We start from the raw sequence: 20,030 nt of genomic DNA, 5'->3' as shown, positions 1-20,030 counted from the left end.
TCCATCTCAACAAGCCTTGATTCGGTATACCATGCTTCACTACGTTTTATTACAAATGCAAAATCCCGTACTCATCATTGCATTTTACATGATATGGTGGGTTGGACATTAGCTATACGTAGAAAAAAGCACATAGTACATATCTATCTATAAAGCAATGTTAGGTAAACTTCCAGCTTATCTCGGTACTCTTCTTTGTCTTTGTTCTGGCAATTACCAGCTACACTTTTCCAAGTGTTTGCTTTTTAACATGCCTTGAGTTTGTACAGAACTGGGGAAAACTGCTTTTTCATATTATGCACCCTGGGCATGGAATAATTTGCAAAAAGATCTAAAATTTGATAAGTTTGTGTCTATTGGTGAATATAAAGGCATCATAAAGAGAGTGGTATTGGAAGCCTGTGAATGTTTTTGTTGAAAGAATATTGTCTAAATATTGTTGTGATGTATACTTGTTGTATTTTAAATTTGTCTTACTGTATGGTAGCTACCTTGACCAGGTCTCTCTTGTAAAAAACTATTTTAAATCTCAATGAGACTTTGTGGTTAAATAAAATTTGATTGGTAAAAAAACAGTTAAACACGTCTGTCTAGAGCGTGTTTACATAGAAAAACTATATAAACGTAGTTCAGCAGAATAGATCAACTTTGTCTGTGTAAACAAAAAACAACACAAATTGTTTTATTCATATTTCGCAGTACTCGACAACAAAAAAAAGCTTCTGACCTCTCTAACTCATATTGTATGGGAATACTGAATGTGGGAATCCTTTACATTTCTGCATTAAGACGAGCATTTAACAGTCCATGCATTACAAACTAAGCAATATCAATCACCAAAGCATTTAACGTTGTCTTGATAAAAAAGTTATTTTTTAATATAGATGAGATGTATCTTTCATCTTCCACAACGTAATCCAAATCCAGATGTCCCACAAGGCCATTAAAGACAACTAACTGAGATGTCTTTGACCCATTTCTGTGGTTTTAAACTCATGTTGTTATTTAGCCTACCTGTCTTCTACACGTGACTTCTGCACGCTTATTTTTGAGTGTTTTTAATCGCCTCTAGATGTCCCTCTAAACAGCACAGCAATGCTTTAGGATTATGTATTTGATTTATTAACTGCAAAAATATTCCCTTTATTCTACAGTATTCAGCTCTATTTTATTGAGAATATAAAAATATACACATTAAATTTGCTGGGTCCCCCTGCTGGTCTGGTGCCCTGGGCACGTGCGTTAATCCGTCTCTGGCTATTATGTGAAAATCTTTGATTAACTAAAAATGTGTGAGATGGAAAGTAGTTCTCAGTGCTAGAATTGTTTTTGCATTTATATATTACTATTTTAAGACCATTAGTTTTAGGCCAAGTGTGCATGTCCATACTGTAAAACGAATAGACTATAAGTTGCTATAAGTGTCTATCAAATTCATCTTTTGAGCAAGGAATCAAGAGTGTCAAGATGTATGGTAACATGAGGCCGTTATTTCTCATGGTCATAACGTGCAGTGATGTTTCATAAAAAAAAACATTGTCTTTATTCTTTCTCAAACTTAGAGTGAGTCTAACGCCAAGACAGAACCTGTCCCGAATCATTCTGAAAGGAATCTTCCAGGGTGTGAAGGTGGTGAGGGGACCCGACTGGGACTGGGGTAACCAAGATGGTGAGGCACACATTCCTTCAACTTAAAAGTTATAGTCCGTTTCAGGGAATATTCTGGGCTCAATAAATACAAATGAACCTTTCTAGACAGCATCTGTGACATGTGATTAGACAAAAAAAAGGTAGGTAATAAAAGAGCAAAACTAATTTAAACCTCAACTTTTATAATAAGAATGTGACTGTTAACACAGAGAAAATGTAAACCCCACATTACTTACATTGTTCCTCGAACCCATAATTTGATCCACCTAGAAAGGTACTCCCTCTGGTAGAATGAGCATTTATAAGACTTCATAGTTTACATAATGACAAAATACGAACGCTATAGACCATTTCATCGGACCTGCGCACCTGGGCTGCCGCTAACTTCAGTCTAAATAATATAAAGTATTGGAGTGGCAAGTTTAGCCAAGTAACGGTTCTTCTTGGTTTCTGTCGCTTGTTATCAGAAATCATTTTCAGGTGCACTATAATTTACGAATGTGTACAGGTGCAAAATTGCGCCCATGTGCAGTAACGTTTGTTAATGTCGTTGCTTCGAAACAGTCTATATGAGAACTTGAAGTTGCAATTGACTTCAGGATTGTGCGATTTTCCGAGTAAAATGGAATATCTAACGTTAAAAATAGAAGACTGTGGCTTATCTTTCCTCTTCAAATTGATGGCATATACGTATTCATATAAGGTGGTGCTTCATTTAGAAATGGAAATGGACAGTACATTTTCTGAGCTTATGAGGGCACATGAATTGAAATATAATATAACAACCCGCACAAAATAAAAACAAGAATAGTCCGTTTTAATTTCATTGCGACTTTTTAACCATCTGCAATGTTTTTCCTGACTTTAATTGTACCCGCATTAGTTTGTAAAGGCGAGCAGATGCGCTCACACTAATGCACATTTGAAAATGTTTTTCTCTTGTACACGGCACAGGTCACAGATGCCGTCCATAGAGCTGAACCACCAGAGTGGAGCTCTGAGGTCTAAGTTTAGCCTGTAGGACTTTTGTGTGATTGATGTTTGCAGATGTATCCTCGCATTATCTGTGTTACCTTAAAAGGAAAGTGTGTTGTTACACGGCTGATTTACTACAATAATGAATGAGTCAAAACGTCCATGCAAAGTTCATTGATTTATCAAGCATAAGACTTTTTGTCCATGTATTTACACTAGATGTCCGATTCCTCTGTGGTTTCATATATTCTCTTTGTGTAATGGGATTTGGTGTTATAGTTTGTCATGTCTGTGTGTAGAGTTGGGTTGGTTGTGTTTTTGATTGGTAGTTACAGATGAACGTTATTTTACAAAATTGTCCAGGTCATATTTTAAACCATCGAGCACGTAAGGACACATTTAAAGGAACACTGTAAAATTGAGGTTAGACACAGTCACACGAAACTTGGTTAAGACACTTTTTTTCACAACGATCATAATATCACAACAATTTATAAAAAGATTTGTAATAATATATCTTTCAAATTTCACATTTGAGAATTGAATGGCGAACTAACTTTTGAAATGTCATGAAAATGAGATCGCAATGCAAAACAAAGCAGTAAATCAAATCCTTTTATTTTGGACTAAAACATGACCTGGGTCTGTTCTTAGCCGCTTTAATGAGATTCTCTCGTGCTCGCCTGAGGTTGTGTGTTTGTTCAGGTTAAATATTCACATGTAAATACGAGATGATTTATCAGAAGATGATAAATCTTCTGTGATGATGCCATGTAAATAAACAGTTAACACCCCGATTTCTTTTCAGTTCACACTAATTTGAGTTATTTATGTGGATAAAACGTGTTTTGTTTATAAATGACTTACGGTCATTTGAGTGCTGTTTAGGCCCTTCTAAACCGCTGAACATGTGCTGAGTCTCCTCCCTGTCACGCTTCTGTCTGTATCCGTTTGCTTGCGTGTATGTGTGCGTCTGCGTGAGCAGGAGGTGAGGGAAAGGTTGGGAAGGTGGTGGATATCCGCGGATGGGATCAGGAATCGGGTCGCAGCGTGGCTAGCGTTACCTGGTCCAACGGAGCCACAAACGTCTACAGAATGGGTCACAAAGGGAAGGTGGATCTCAAATTCGTCTCTGATGTTCAAGGAGGATTTTACTACAAAGAGCATCTGCCCAAATTAGGTAAAAACAGTAAATGGCAGTAAGGGCAGGCGGCAGACCGGGCGAGGGTTTTATTTGTGGCATGTGTGTGTGTAGGTGAGCATGCGGAGCTGCAGCGGCAGGAGAGTGCAGACAGTCACTCATTTCAGCAGGGTGATAAGGTGCAATGCCTGCTGGAGGTGGACATCCTCAGACAGATGCAGGAGGGACATGGAGGCTGGAACCCCAAAATGGCAGAGGTGATTGCACATAACACCGTGATAAAGATCAAAACAGTCACAATGTATGCTGATAAAAAAACGGAATAATTGGCTGCTTAAAGGCAGCTCTGAAAAATACCTTCGAAAGGCTTCGTAGGCTCCATTCTCTAGATTCAAAGTAAATGTCATTTTTGATCCCACAATGTCGTTTGAGCCTTTTGTGCTGAACATTGTTAAGACTGTTTTTCCATCTCAGAAATATTGCACGCTTGCGTCCAGTGTTGGCTTTCTCTGTTGCGGAAAGTTTGATTCATTCTTTTATTTTTTGACGATGACGACGAGGAGCCTGGACTCGTCATTTTTTGTGCCGTAATGTCGAGCAAAGGTGACAACACATAAAGCGTCGGACACTTGTTATTTGTTTGTGTAACAATGCGAAGTTCGAATAACTGACTCGATATTTTTAAGCATACCTTTTCATTACGGGTCATCGTTTCCAATTCCTCAGCAAAAACACTTCATAAAGCCTGGATCTCGTCATCGACAGCTGAAACTAGAGGCACCGCGACAAACTTATAAAAATGGTGGTTTGTTTTTACAAAGGAGTCAACCAATGAAATGGCGAACTCAACCAATCAGCGTATTGAACGCCAAAGGCCCCCCCCCCAAATATTACCTGGGTTTTCCTGCAGCTGCGGAAACGCCCAATATAAGAAACAGCATGGTCTGGCTCCTCAGTATTTGGCAAAGCTTTTAACACCTTATACACCTTCTTGTACCTTGCGTTCTTCCCAAAGAGGTCTTTTAGTTGTTCCTAAAACACGGGTGCAGTTTAGGGGTACCAAGCTTTTTCTTCTTATGCCCCCAAATTGTGGAATTCGCTCCCGGTCGACAGATATTTTTAAATCCCGTCTTAAAACTTTGTATTTCAGGCTGGCTGTTAATAGATTTTTGGTTTCTAGTGTTATGGAATTATGTCGTCATGTAATCTTTGTGTTTATTTATACTGTTTTGTTTGCTTGTCTTGTACAGCACTTTGAGTAGGCAAGTTTTAAAAGCGCTTCATAAGATAAATTGATTATTATTATAACTACAATACAAGTTTCGTATGAAGTGAAAATAAAACCTTTCTTATATGAAACTGTTCTCTGACCGCTTTCTTGGTCCTTATATGGAAGTGTATGTGCCTTGATACCCTCCTGCCTTGGAATTGTGTAGCTTTCGGCCGCCGCCATTAAGTTCAGTACAACAAATACTAAGAAATGATTTCATTTTGACTTGAAATACCAAAATGTGCCATTTACTGATTGATTGAGATTTGGAATTGGAAGTTGATCTGTGTTTGTACTTCATTTTATTGGTCAGTACATCTCAAGAATCGGCACAGTGCACAGAATAACAGACCGTGGAGATGTCCGGGTGCAGTACAGTAACAACATCCGCTGGACCTTCCACCCTGGAGCTCTCACTAAGGCAAGCATGGAACAACATTTCCAGACACACGCCTGCTGTGTTAGTCGAAAATCGGCTATAAATAGCTAATAGTGTCTGTTTATTTCTCCTTCCGCTGAACAGATTGTGAGTTCTGTGGCAGTGATTACCTGAAGCTTTAGACGATTTTGTCTAATTTTAGGACGTGTGCACTCTTATAATAGCGTCTCACCTCTTCATGCTCCTCGCTGTGATCTATTCTCTTTCTCTCTGTGTGTGTGTGTGCGCGCAGGTCAATGGTTTTGCAGTATGCGAGCTGGTGAAGGTTCTTGATGACATCGATTGTGTCAAGAGGCTACAGGTCGGACATGGAGAGTGGACAGACAGCATGGCTCCAGTAGGTTAACATATCCCATAATGCAGATGCCATGGTGATTTTCATGCCCTGTGTATTTTGCCATTAGATGAGTTTCACCGTTTTTCTATGACCCACAAGTATGGGAGGGTTACACAGAAATTGTTTAATTTATTTATTTAAATTGGGTAATGTACAAGCAGGAGGCTGATCACACTGTCTGGGCTTATATCTGCGATAACAACCGGCTGCCTGTACATTATCCCTTACTTATATTAGTGGTTGACTGAGGTATCGCAAATTTGCAAATCCAGCATTGGTCCAAATATTTTTCATTTCGGCCAATATTACCATTCGGTGGCCATATAGTGCACTGTAAGTGTACATTTACAAGAATAACATCCGTGTTATATCTGACAGTCAATCGTCTGTTCCTTTATTATCGTTTATTGATAAGAGCTATTAAATGATCAATCGCATCCAAAATAAAGGTTTGTGTTACATTATACATGTCTGTGTTCTGTGCATATTTATTGTTTATTTATAAACACATACATGTAAACATACATTTAGGAAATATTTGTACTCATATATTTATATACAATTTAAAATATTTATTAATATTTATCAATTTTAGTTTTTTTATATTTTTTGTGTTTCTTAAATATTTACAAGTATGCGTAATTAACATGCGAAACAAACAAAATTTACATTCACAATGCACAGACATATTATGTAAACACAAAATCACATTCTGGATGCGATTCATTGCGATTATTCATTAAACAGCCCTTGTATTAATGTAAATGAATATGATTAAATTCCATCATTTATTGATGCTGAATGAAACATGTTAAGGAGATATTTTCATTAAGCACATTCTTATAACAAAATATAGAATTTTGTAGAAATGCTCAAATGTATTTCTTTTTTAAGCTTTTTTAAGAACATGATGTCTTTGAATAAGCTGTAATATCTTTTATTGGTGACTTTCAAAACGTTTCTGGTAATTTTGACACATTTTAAATGATACGTAATGTATATATGTGTGTGTGTACGTAGGCTTTGGGTCAGGTTGGGAAAGTGTTGAAAGTGTATGCAGACGGAGACCTTCGCGTGGCTTTCGGAGGACAGACGTGGACCTTTAACCCTGCGTGTCTATCCACTCAGTCTGTGGAGGTCGATGCCAATCTGATGACTGCAGACAACTCCAGCGAATCAGGAAGTAAGAGCTCCCAGGAATCTCCTGAATGATCTGCTCCTGTCGTCATTTCATGTTTTTTCTCAACATGAATTCTTTTCTTTGGCTTTCTCTTGAATAACGTGAAAATAACCTCATCTTCTGTTCTCTTTCACTGTTTGCTGCATGAGAAGTTTAACTCTTTCTTTTCCCCTCACTTGCTGTGCCGGTTCTGTCGTGTGTTTGTGTGACGTGTCTTTACTTGCATGGACATTTTGACTCATTCTGACTCGTTATTTTTACTTGTGCGACACTTTTCCTAATGTTTATGACACCATGACTTCTCATCTTCTCTCTCTCTCTCTCTCTCTCTCGTTCAGGTACGGTCATTTCAGTGCTAGAGAAACTTCTCTCTCAGTCGACAGAGCAGGACCACCCAGGCCGACTGGTCATCGAGGCAGCTCATGGAAGTGCAGTTAAAGTGCGAGAACTGGTTCAGAAATACCCGGACAAGGTCAGTTGAAGCACAGTGAGATCTCTCTCACGCCCTTAGAGAATTAAAACACAGAAAGAATTCGTTTTTTCCTATTTGTTGCCGTTCTTTCGTTGTTCATCTGATGGTGGGGAATCTCTAGTTATTTCTGGCATAGTCTGTCCAGACGGCTATCGCCTTTCCCTTTATAAACACATGGGCCACCAGATACGCTTCATAACAACCCTCAGCTATTTTTCAGCGCTGAAAGAAAGTGAAGTACAGACTATAGGGAGCCAATGTAACCTAATGAAGACAGGAGTGGCATGTGCTTTCTTTGGTAAAGCCTATATATATGAGATATATTTCTGCGCTGATGTATAGTATGTACAGTGTATAAAGTTGATTGACAGTGATGTGTGTGTGTGTGTTCAGGTGGATATAAAGAATCAGGGTAAAACCGCCCTGCAGGTGGCTGCCCATCAGGGCCACGTGGAGGTGGTGAAGGTTCTCCTGCAGGCCAACAGCAGCATTGAAGCTAAAGATGAGGACGGAGACGCCGCGCTACACTACACAGCCTTTGGGTGAGCAGTCACACATCATTCAGGTGGTTTTCCTGAGTAGTGTAAAATGCCATCAAAATCCCATTTCCTTTTGCTCATACAGAATGTGACCCAGATCTGTATATCACGAAATGTCTGACAGACAGCCATATCGAAATTTATGCAACTTTTTCGTCCTTATGAATTGGCATACATGTGGCACATGAAGAGTCTTTGTTTGGTGAATTTTGCTGACTGCTAAAAGCATTAAGCTATGTGGATTCAATTTTGAACCAAAATCCCGGTGCAATGTTTGTCTGCCTCTTGATATCTGTTGAAAAATATGTATCTTGAGGCAAACCTAGAAAACACTTAACTGCTTTACATTTTTTACATTTATAATAGGGTATAGTATGCACCTGTAGAATTATTTTGGGCCGATACGGAACCAATGTTAACAAACACCCGACTCTGATACCGATATTGGTCAATTGCGTAGTACTTTACAATGCTTTTTTCTGCATTCAATTAATTTGACTGAACATGGACTGGATCCATTTAACATTTTAAGAGAGTTAAGATAAAAATACCATGAGACAACATGACAATCTTCAAAGGTGATTTTTGCTATCCAATATTTCTGTTATTAACAACATCAACTCATATTTGACTTAACATGGAACGTTTCTTAAATAAACTTAATTATTTCATTATTTTTCTCTGCGAAAAGCGTTGGATTATTCAGACATGCAGTTAATAAATAAACCATCTGTATCGGCCTTTTTCATGGTATTGCTGATACGTGTTAAATGAATCCAATATCGGCAGATTAATATCGGGGGCCGATACATCCCTAAAGTATAATGATAAATAAATACAGTGTATGTTGTGGCTTGTGTTTAATGTACCTCATACAGTGAGTTTGTATGTAATGTGTGTGTACAGGAATCAAGCCGAGATCGCACGTTTGCTGCTAAGTAAAGGAGCGAGTGTGAATCTGCTCAATAACTCCATGTGTACGGCCCTGCACATCGCTGTGAATAAAGGCTTTACAGATGTCGTGAGAGTGTTGACCGAGCACTCAGCCGACGTCAACCTGCAGGTTAAACATACTACACACATACTTCAGAAGTACATACACTTGAGCGATCCGCCAACCTCTTCTTGTGATCTAATGTTCTTTGCTGTAATCCTCAAACATCAGTAATAATAAAACCATGAGTTAGTTTGACGGGTAGCGTCCAGATAAAGACATTGTGGTAACTCAATGCACCAAGAATCTTATACACTTCTTTAGTCAGCTGTGCTAGAGCTTGGATGTAGAAATCTCTGTACGTTTGCCAACCCGAGACTGGTAATGTGAGTGATTGAATATTTTGGGTTCTCAGGATTCGTATGGAGATACACCCTTACATGATGCCATAGCTAAAGACTTCAGGAGCATCATTGAGATTCTCACCGTGGTGCCCAACATTGATGTCAACCAACAGAACAACCGCGGCTTTAACCTTCTGCATCACGCCGCACTGAAGGGGAACAAACTGTGAGTTATTTCCTCTGCTTTAAACATACATTAGGTCTTAAAGAAGCTGTTGAACATGAACATTTTACAGTTCCTCCACAACTATCATCCATCCAGAAGATGTATAAGGGTCATTCTCCCAAAACCACTGAAACATCATGGCATTTAAGACTTTGGGTATAAAACATTTCATTCGGTAACACAAAAAATATAGATAATTGTGTTCTCTACCTTGGACAAAGCATCGTCTTAATACAGGAATGAATTATTTGTGTACTTTATTGCTTTCTCTGCTGAAATTCTCATTACCGTAATGCATCCCGACATTAAGTTTTATGTGAAGAAACACATCAGTGCCTTTCAAATGGCTGACAGGTGATGAGGTCAGATGACTTCATAAAAGCTTAATATTCTCTTTCACGCTGCATACACAACTTTTTTCAAGTTCATAACCAATACAGGTAGATTTCTGCAATTCCGCAAAAACAATTTAAATGTATAATTTTGTATTCAATCTTATTCATTAATGTCTTATTATATATGATTGATGATAACTTGCTTAGGCAGCATGGCTTCTGTTTTTTTAAAGATGCTTAAATGGTAATGAGAATTTTTAAGGCCTTTTTTGTAAAAACAAAAAAAGTTAAACATTTTGTCAAACTGTCAGTAAAAGTTTTTAAATGAATGTCCTTAAACATCTCATATCTTGTTTAAATGAATAAAAATGAAGAAAGTTATAAAAAACTTGAAAATTATGAAAAATTAAGAAAATGATGTTGACACCAAGATTTTGTGGGAATCGCCCATCACAGCGAGGCACCAAATCTTTTGCAAAGACCTTAACTTATTCGGTCCCTGTGGTGGAATGAACAGTGGGTTATTTCTCCCTTTCTACTGCCTGTAGATTCAGGACGTGGCGATCTTTGGCATCCCGATCGCTCAGCCACAATATGTACATACCAGAACTGTGACCCAGATCCTTTCACAACACTGGCACAGCCACAGGGAAACAACTCTCTCGCCCTCTCATGAAGTCATGCTTCATGTGATTTACACAAGTAGGGCATGTTCCTGGTTGCTTGTTTATCCTATCAGCCAATCAGGTTTTAAGGTTTACAGTTAGCAATGGGTTTGGAGCTAGAAGAACAGGTTTATTTTCAGAGATACCATCATATCGAATCTATGACTTGTAAATCTCAACACCATACTGCACATGTCCATGTCACAGCACTCTTGTCTTCTACGGCGAGATCATTGTGAAAGCTGTCATATGTGCTGTGTTTGAGTTGAACTGTTCAGGATGGGCATGACCCAGAGGAACAAAAAGACCTAAGTTCCCATCCCATTTTGTATTTGTCCTTTACTTCTACACAGCTCCTCTTTTCGGCCTTTCACAGCGAGCCGTTCTTCTTGGTTTTCGACTGTTTTCATTTTGGCAGTAGGACATGTGCAACAGTTTCATGTGTTTGCTTTCTGTGACAATTACCAGATACATGCACACAAAATCCGTTCAAGATGTGTCATCGCCGAGGCTCAAGACAAACCTCTCATTCTTTACTGTTTAGACCGAACAGTTGTTTGTGAGACAGTTGCTGGTCTCGTACAGTGTTTCCAAGCTGGGGTATTGGCTGACTACGTCTTTCTGTCATCGCTGCAGACCAAAAATGCAACTATGATCAATGAAAATGTTTATCTGGAGTTGATTTATTGAGTTAAACCCTTAGATGAGGTTTTTAACACAATGCACTCCTCATGCCAGTGATATAGATGAACAAACTTTGAATGAGGAGATGTTTGTGTGTGTTGGATGGCCGTAGTAACACAACGTATTTGACAAGCACTGAAAGTGTTGCCGTAGATCACAGTTCTTCACCCGCGCACATGAAGAATGTGAAGATTTCACAGGAGGTCAGCAAAAAAGACCTTCATCCTCCCTCCCTCAAATGTCCTACTCACTTCAATCACAGCACATTAAAGTGAGATTGAAAAAGTGATGTAGATTTATATCTGTAGTAGTTTTGTTATGTGTCATTTCTGGGTTGATGGTACGTGTGTCTGTATTTGCAGAGCGACTGAGATGATCTTGGCTCGAGCGAGACAGCTAGCTGACAAGAAGAAGGAAGACGGTTTCTCTGCTCTGCATCTGTCTGCGTTGAACAACCATCGAGATGTAGCCGAGATACTCCTGAAAGAGGTGTGAAAGGCCACATACACGCGCAGTATCGCCGAAAAGCAGTTCTACTCGCTTTTCTTAGATACGTTCTTCTGATGCATTGTTAAAGAGACACTCAGAAAGTATTAAATGGTTTCTAGATCGGTTCCTAACCTTCCATCATTTTCATGTTCAGGGTCGCTGTGACATCAACATCCGTAACAACCGCAACCAGACGCCTCTCCAGCTGGCCGTGACTCAGGGTCACGTGGCTCTAGTGACCCTCCTGGTGACGGAGGGGGCGGACGTCAACGCAGAGGATGAGGACGGAGACACCGCCATGCACACGGCTCTCAGCCGACAGCAGCTGACCACCGTCATGAGCAGTTCTGAGGGCGATGGCGAGGTGCTCTTCAGCAGGGTAAGATCAGATGCCTGCAAACCTATCTGTGTGTAAAATGCTTTTTTTGAATTATTGCTTAAAGAACTGCATTCACGCAAATATGCACGCTAGCAGTTGTGCAGCATAGTTTACTGCCTACCAGCGGACAGACTACATCTACAAAAAAAAATATGCATACTTCACAGTATTGTGTATTTCATGTATTATTTATGGTTTATACTCTTAACTTTTTCATTGTAAGGCCACCTCAAACTTGGAATTTTAATTAAACCAAAGACATATTCATTTATAAAATGCTGGAACGTTAGTTCTTTCTAGTTGGTGGGTTTATTTTTCTGATGATTGTTTGCAGAAAATGTTTGATACATTTCTGTATTTTATAAAATGCCACAAAATCTGTGGCCCCCCTCCATCCATCTTGGGGCCACGGCCCCCAGTTTGAGGACCATTGGTTTATGGTATTAGTACAAGTCCTTGATAAAAACCTTTGTTTCCATTTATCAAAATGTAATTTTTCTATACTGCATTTTTTATTGTGTTTTTTTACACATTTTTTACACGTATTGTTACTGTTATCTTCAGCTCCATTTTATTCCCTTCCTGCTTGTCACATGGCAATCACTCAATTCAAAACCTGTAGCTCGTAACTACAGCAAAATGCCAGAAAAGATTTCAAGAGCTTTGGCTAAAAAAACGACCACTTCAAAAACTGGTTTTCATTCATTATAGGTGTTACGACCGCTAGGGGTCAGCCGCAACAGGAAAAGGAAAGAGTCCCAATACCAAGCAGTTGCCAACAATAACTATATTTATTGTTTAAGGGTTTAGTATCAGGGGCAGACACGGCCAAAATAACAAACAAAACAAACTTTTGTTTAAGCTCTACATTTCCTAAAACAAAAGAATAACAAAATACACTTTAAACTTACCTACCTCCCTAAATGAAAACAAGGTGAAAAGATAGATACCAAAATAAAATGGCGTCAAACCCCCTACCTCCCTTGTCTTGGCAAAGGTATATATACAAAATATTTACGTGGCCAATGATGTACAACAGAATCAAAAAATTGTAATTAAACAGGAGTGGGTTGGTTAATAAAAAAAAGAAGTCACAAATCACAATCCTAATACAATTACTCACAGCACAATCTCAAAAACCCATTAACACTCTTATCAAATAGGAAACACGAAACACAATGGCATGCAGCACTAAAGTCAACAAGGCTCAACAGAAGAAGAGGCCTGTTGAGCGTTTGGGGAGGTCCTTATATCTGGATCAGGTGTGGAGGAGAAACCAATCGCAGCCTTCAACCAATTACCACCAGATACCGCCCACCTGTAACAAACAACTACATGCACATACACAGAGACAATAATACATAAAATGGATTCAATGAGCAAATGACTCAGGCTCATAACACCCCCACCCACAAAAATAAAACATACACTGTTTTACCGATCGACACGGGATAGTGAATCAGCAATGACATTGTCGATACCCTTTTTATGACATATCTTCAAGTTGTAACTTTGGCAGATTAGTGACCATCTCATAAGACGATGATTAGCATTTGACATGCGCTGGAGGAATATAAGAGGGTTATGATCAGTGTAGACAGTAACAGGCTGTGAGCTCGAACCAATGTAGACCTCAAAATGTTGGAGAGCGAGAATTAAGGCAAGAGCTTCTTTTTCAATGGTACTGTAATTAAGCTGATGCTTGTGGAATTTTTTTGAAAAGAAACTAACTGGGTGATTCAAACCAGCAGCGTCTGTCTGAAGTAGGACGGCACCTGCACCGGTACCGCTAGCATCAACTTCTAAAAGGAACGGCTGTTCAAAACAGGGGGCAGCAAGAACAGGGGCACTACAAAGCAAAGTTTTCAAAGCCTCAAAAGCGAATTGACATTCCAAAGACCATTTGAATGGGACTGCTTTGCGTAATAATGCAGTGAGAGGACAAGCAACGTCAGAAAAGTTCTTGCAAAAACAGCGGTAATATCCAGTCATCCCAAGGAATCGACGGAGGCCTTTCCTAGCCGTGGGAACTGGGAAATCAAGGATCGCTTGTATTTTGGAGTTAAGTGGACAAACCTGACCATTACCAACCTCCTTTCCTAGGTACGTAACAGTGGCACAACCAAATTCGCATTTTGACAAGTTGAGTGTGAGGTTAGCATCTCTTAGATGTTTGAAGACATCGTCCAAGGTTCTGAGGTGATCTTCCCACGTATCTGAATAGCACACAACATCATCAAGATAAGCTTCACAATTAGACACATCAGACAACACTATGGACATTAAACGCTGAAAGGTAGCTCCAGCATTTCGAAGGCCAAATGGCATTACTTGGTACTGTAGAAACACATCAGGGGTGGCAAAAGCAGAGATTTCAGATGCTCGACCTGTGAGTGGCACCTGCCAATACCCTTTGAGTAGATCAAGCTTAGTCATAAATTTAGCATTACCCACACGGTCAACGCAATCTTCCATGCGAGGAAGTGGAAAGGAATCAGCTTTTGTCAAAGCATTAACTCTCCTATAGTCGGTGCAAAACCTTGAGGTACCATCTGACTTGGGGACAAGTAGACATGGTGAACACCATGGACTAGCACTAGGAACTGCTAAATTATGCTCTAACAGGTACTGAGTTTCTTGCTTCATCAGTTCTCTCTTAACTGGGTTGACACGATAAGCGTTTTGTTTAACTGGGACATGCCGACCAACATCTATATCGTGTTTTATCACATGGGTAGTTGAAGGAAAATCGTTAAACAAGGTCGGATACCTACTAATCAGATGGGTAATATCGGCATGGGCAGATACAGATAAGTGTGACAATTTTTCTGATAAGTTCGACAACGTTTCAGTGTTCTGTAAACGAGCAGACAGGAACGAGGCACTATTCATTCTCAAATCATCACTTTCAGGTGAATACTCCGATAATGGCACTGTAACTGGTACAACAGTAGCAACAGGTATGTTAATGTCCCTAAAATCAGAACGCGACACGTATGCCTTAAGCATATTAACATGACAAACGCGTGACTTCCTTCTACGATCAGGGGTATTAACAACATAGTCGGTATCTCCTAGCTTCTCCTTAATCTCATAAGGCCCAGCGAATTTAGCTTGGAGTACAGAACCTGGTACTGGAAGTAAAATGAGAACTTTGTCTCCAGTGTGAAATGAACGCTGTACCGCCTTCTGATCATAGCGTTTTTTCATTTGACTTTGGACTGTACCGAGTGAGCGTTTGGCCAACACCCACACCGTATGTAGTCTCTCACGGAATGAACTGACATAATCTAGGACACTGGTTGTTTGAGACGGATGTTTAGTAGAAAGAATTTGCTCTTGCAAAATCTTCAATGGACCACGAACCGTGTGTCCAAAGATTAACTCAGAGGGACTGAAACCGAGTGAGGCTTGGGTAGTATTTCGAACTGCAAATAACAAGAGCGGGATCTCTTCATCCCACTCTTTTTCATTCTCCACACAGAAAGTTCGAAGCATTGATTTTAATGTTTGATGAAATCGTTCGATAGCGCCTTGTGACTGAGGGTGGTATGCACTGGATACCTGATGTTTGATATTTAACTGTTTCATAACCTTCGCGAACACTCTGGACATAAAATTTGTGCCCTGATCAGACTGAATGCATTTTGGCATTCCAAATGTAGTACAGAACTTAACGATTGCTTTAACAATCGTTGGAGCTTTGAGAGAACGTAGTGGTATTGCCTCAGGAAATCTGGTCGACGCACACATTAACGTTAAAAGATAAGCGTTTCCAGACTTCGTTCTGGGCAACGGACCAACACAGTCGATCAGAATCCGTTCAAATGGTTCACCGAGCACTGGTATGGGCCTCAGTGGGGCTGGGGGAATAACCTGATTTGGTTTACCTGCTATTTGACAAGCGTGGCAGGATTTACAAAATTTGGCTACATCTAATTTCATCGAAGGCCAAAAGAAATGCTTCAACAGATAATCATACGTTTTCCGAATCCCAACATGACCAGAAAGTTCATGATCATGCGCAACACTCATTACCTGCTCTCTGTAAGGTTTCGGGACAACAACCTGAAAGACAGTGCTCCAGTCATTATCTGCGTGACTTGGAGTCCACTTACGCATCAGTACGCCATCTTCGAGGAAGTACGCCACAGGATGCTCTGACAGCACAGACGGCTCAACAGTAATTGCCATACAGTGACTCAAAGTTTGATCAACATGTTGTGCTTCAATTAACTGTGGCTTCCCAAAGGATAGATCAACATTAGGAAGTGCACACACATCTATCTTAATTGCCTCAACTTCCTTCTCTGACTGGGCAAAATCATCAACACACATAAAAGAATTAGAAAGATCTACAGTTTCCTTAAATTTGCGAGCTTGAGCTCGTGTCACAACACATGTGCTAAACACATCAGGAAATTCTTCCTTCAACACATCTTCCTCACTCACATTAGGAACATCTATTACTTCCGGTAAACAGAAAACTTTTTTACCTGCCAAATCGTTCCCCAGAATGAGCGATACACCCTTTACAGGTAGTTCAGCTCGGACTGCCAGCTTAACAATTCCTGAAATTATTCCAGATCGCAAGAACACTTTGTGCACGGGAACTTTAACTACTGCAAGATCAATGCCTTGCACTAACACATCAGAATCACAACTTGATTGTTTAGAGAATGATAACACACTTTCCAAAATAAATGATTGCGCAGCGCCGGTATCCCTTAGGATGCGGATACGCTTCGTTTCTGACTCATTTTCGCTCAATGACACAACGCCCTCACAAATAAACGGTTCAAAAGTAGACTCAATCACTGTATTCAAAGAAACATGCCCAGGTAACAAACTATGTCGTTCCACCAATGAAACGCTTTTCGAAGGACATGCTTTCCTGCTAACCTTGCGTTTCAAAGTAGGACAAGTGGCAATGAGGTGACCCACTTCATGACAATAAAAACACTCACGGCTTTCACTATCGTATACAGCAGAAACGTTCTTAGGTGCTGCTGCGGTATCCTTAGAGCTGCGAACCCGTTCAGGGAAATTACGCCTGGAGGATGAAAACACTACTCTATGAGTAAGCACAAACTCATCAGAAAAAACAGCAGCGTCAGAAAGAGAGGAAGCTTTCTGCTCATTTAAGTAAACCACGATTTTCTCTGGTAAACAATTCTTAAACTCCTCCAACAATATTAGCTCTTTAAGCTGTTCAAACGTGACCACCTTGTTAGCAGCGCACCATTTTTCAAACAAATTTGCCTTGTCTCTCGCAAATTCGACAAATGTTTGACTAGAGGTTTTTACATGACTACGGAATTTTTGCCGGTATGCTTCGGGGACTAATTCATAAGCGCGTAAAACAGCATTTTTCATCACATCATAGTCCAAACTCTGTTCAAGTGTCAATGCTGAACAGACTTCTTGAGCTTTCCCGACGAGTTTGCATTGTAATAACAGTGGCCAAATATTTCGCGGCCATTTTAACGTGGCGGCGATTCGCTCAAACACTGTAAAGTAAGTGTCAACCTCGCTCTCTCGAAACAATGGGACTAGTGCAATTTGTCGACTAATATCAAATTCAGGTTGACTTACTTGTGGGTGTTGTTGTGGTGCGGTACTCGGTGTGGAGGCAATGATGGGTGTCGGCACGGTCCCGCTTACACCAGGCACATCAACAGCTGATGGGTGAATAGGTGATATCGCTTTAAGCTCAAGATCCAGCTCCTTGAGCTTGATATCTCGATTAGTTTCCAGCTCAACTGTGCGTACATGTAACACCTGACTCTCGTAACGTTGCCTGCCCAATTCCACCTCTAACTCTTTCAGTTTGATTGCCAGTAAAGGATCGGGCGGAGAAGGTAAATCGACAGGATCCATGCTCACCAGCTCCTCAGAGTCGGGTTTCTCACCCTCACCTGCGGACACCGGCAACGGAAATGCAACACCCGCCGACTCACTCTCCTTTGGCCAAACTCCGAGCTCCACCAAGTGTTTATAAATCACCTCCTTAATCTCCCGTTTCACTGCACCGCGAGGAACTGTGATTTGATATAAATGTGCAACCGAAAACAGATCTTCTTTGCGGCAGATGTCTAATTGCTGGGGCGTTGGTTCAATCGCAAACCTCTCTAGTTCAAATTTCGAGGCCATTCTGAATTCCCTTCCCCTTAAAGTAAAAAACCACTAGCCAAACAACAAACAAAGCAAATTTCGTAAGTTCTTATATCGCGATGATGAAACTCCAAATAGGTATTTGAAAATTTCTTTTAAGACGAGCCCCCAATTTCTGTTACGACCGCTAGGGGTCAGCCGCAACAGGAAAAGGAAAGAGTCCCAATACCAAGCAGTTGCCAACAATAACTATATTTATTGTTTAAGGGTTTAGTATCAGGGGCAGACACGGCCAAAATAACAAACAAAACAAACTTTTGTTTAAGCTCTACATTTCCTAAAACAAAAGAATAACAAAATACACTTTAAACTTACCTACCTCCCTAAATGAAAACAAGGTGAAAAGATAGATACCAAAATAAAATGGCGTCAAACCCCCTACCTCCCTTGTCTTGGCAAAGGTATATATACAAAATATTTACGTGGCCAATGATGTACAACAGAATCAAAAAATTGTAATTAAACAGGAGTGGGTTGGTTAATAAAAAAAAGAAGTCACAAATCACAATCCTAATACAATTACTCACAGCACAATCTCAAAAACCCATTAACACTCTTATCAAATAGGAAACACGAAACACAATGGCATGCAGCACTAAAGTCAACAAGGCTCAACAGAAGAAGAGGCCTGTTGAGCGTTTGGGGAGGTCCTTATATCTGGATCAGGTGTGGAGGAGAAACCAATCGCAGCCTTCAACCAATTACCACCAGATACCGCCCACCTGTAACAAACAACTACATGCACATACACAGAGACAATAATACATAAAATGGATTCAATGAGCAAATGACTCAGGCTCATAACATAGGTCATGGAAATTCATCTTTTTAGTCAGTGAAAGTCAGGGAAAAGTCTGGGAATTTGACATTTGGCTGAGTAAGAACCCTGGTATATTGATTTGAGATATTTTTAGTAAAAACAAGACAAATATTATTGGTAAGAATTTCGTTTTTTGCAGTGTATTATTGTGTGATGTTAAAATAAATATAATTTTCTTTAAGTGTGTCTACAAAAGTGTTTTAATCTGCTAAAAAACGTCTCAAATTATTGTAATTACAACAATTGTATAAAAAACTAAACTAAACGCTTTGTGAACACACGCAAACCTTTGCAACCGCTTTCTTCTAAAGATCTTCAGATAGTCAGCAAATAATGTGTCATAAAAATCCTTGCTGATACAATTTATATTTCATTTGCAATACTGAAAATAGAAGGTCATCTTGAGCACATTGCATTGTGGGATGCATTGAGTAGTGTATCAATATGTTTGTTTTTATATCAAGTTTTAATATGTTTGATGTATGAATTGTTAGTAAGAGAATGGGAGATGACAATAAGCATTTGTGTTTAATTGATTGTGTGTGTGTGTAGTTGTGTAGCTCAGGGCTGATGGGAAACACAGAACTGAATGTTGGTGCTGCTATCGCCTGCTTTCTGGCGCAGGAAGGGGCCGATATAAATTATGCCAACCATAAAGGTAAAAGCCCGCTAGACCTGGTGACAGACAGCAGCATACAACAACTCATCCGGAGCTTCGCAGAGAAACACAGGTGTGTGTTAGAAAGTGATCACTAATGTAATGATGTCATAACAAATATATGTGCATAACACAGGACTTTAAAAACAAATGGAACAATGAAATGGAGATGTCAATTCTGATTCCTGATGTGGATGATCACAGATCCGTTTATTGCGCCAATATTCCTAATCCAGTAAAGCTAACAAAAGCAATAAGTCCGTCCTTCTGTCATACAGTATGTGTGATTCTGTAGAGGGGTCAGTGAAGAGCAGGTGTG

The 20,030-nt window shown here is 39.8% G+C and overlaps 1 protein-coding gene across 2 annotated transcripts in view; it reads left to right on the top strand.

The window, feature by feature from the left end:
• mib2 (MIB E3 ubiquitin protein ligase 2) overlaps positions 1 to 20,030 on the top strand; it is a 41,516-nt gene that overhangs the window by 17,941 nt on the left and 3,545 nt on the right. For both annotated transcript variants that reach the window (XM_079466892.1, XM_079466891.1), the window contains exons 4-16: positions 1,563 to 1,669; positions 3,611 to 3,805; positions 3,881 to 4,023; positions 5,350 to 5,457; positions 5,708 to 5,812; positions 6,833 to 6,995; positions 7,331 to 7,464; positions 7,858 to 8,006; positions 8,910 to 9,066; positions 9,353 to 9,507; positions 11,554 to 11,680; positions 11,835 to 12,059; positions 19,606 to 19,784. In XM_079466892.1, the coding sequence (XP_079323018.1) occupies positions 1,563 to 1,669; positions 3,611 to 3,805; positions 3,881 to 4,023; positions 5,350 to 5,457; positions 5,708 to 5,812; positions 6,833 to 6,995; positions 7,331 to 7,464; positions 7,858 to 8,006; positions 8,910 to 9,066; positions 9,353 to 9,507; positions 11,554 to 11,680; positions 11,835 to 12,059; positions 19,606 to 19,784 (1,947 nt within the window). The remainder of the gene's footprint in view (positions 1 to 1,562; positions 1,670 to 3,610; positions 3,806 to 3,880; positions 4,024 to 5,349; positions 5,458 to 5,707; positions 5,813 to 6,832; positions 6,996 to 7,330; positions 7,465 to 7,857; positions 8,007 to 8,909; positions 9,067 to 9,352; positions 9,508 to 11,553; positions 11,681 to 11,834; positions 12,060 to 19,605; positions 19,785 to 20,030) is intronic.

The sequence above is a fragment of the Barbatula barbatula genome (assembly GCF_947034865.1).
Source record: "Barbatula barbatula genome assembly, chromosome: 11".
In the NCBI taxonomy this organism is placed as follows: Eukaryota; Metazoa; Chordata; class Actinopteri; order Cypriniformes; family Nemacheilidae; genus Barbatula; species Barbatula barbatula.
Note: the sequence above shows the minus strand (reverse complement) of the source record. Positions and strands in the feature narration are given on the sequence as shown.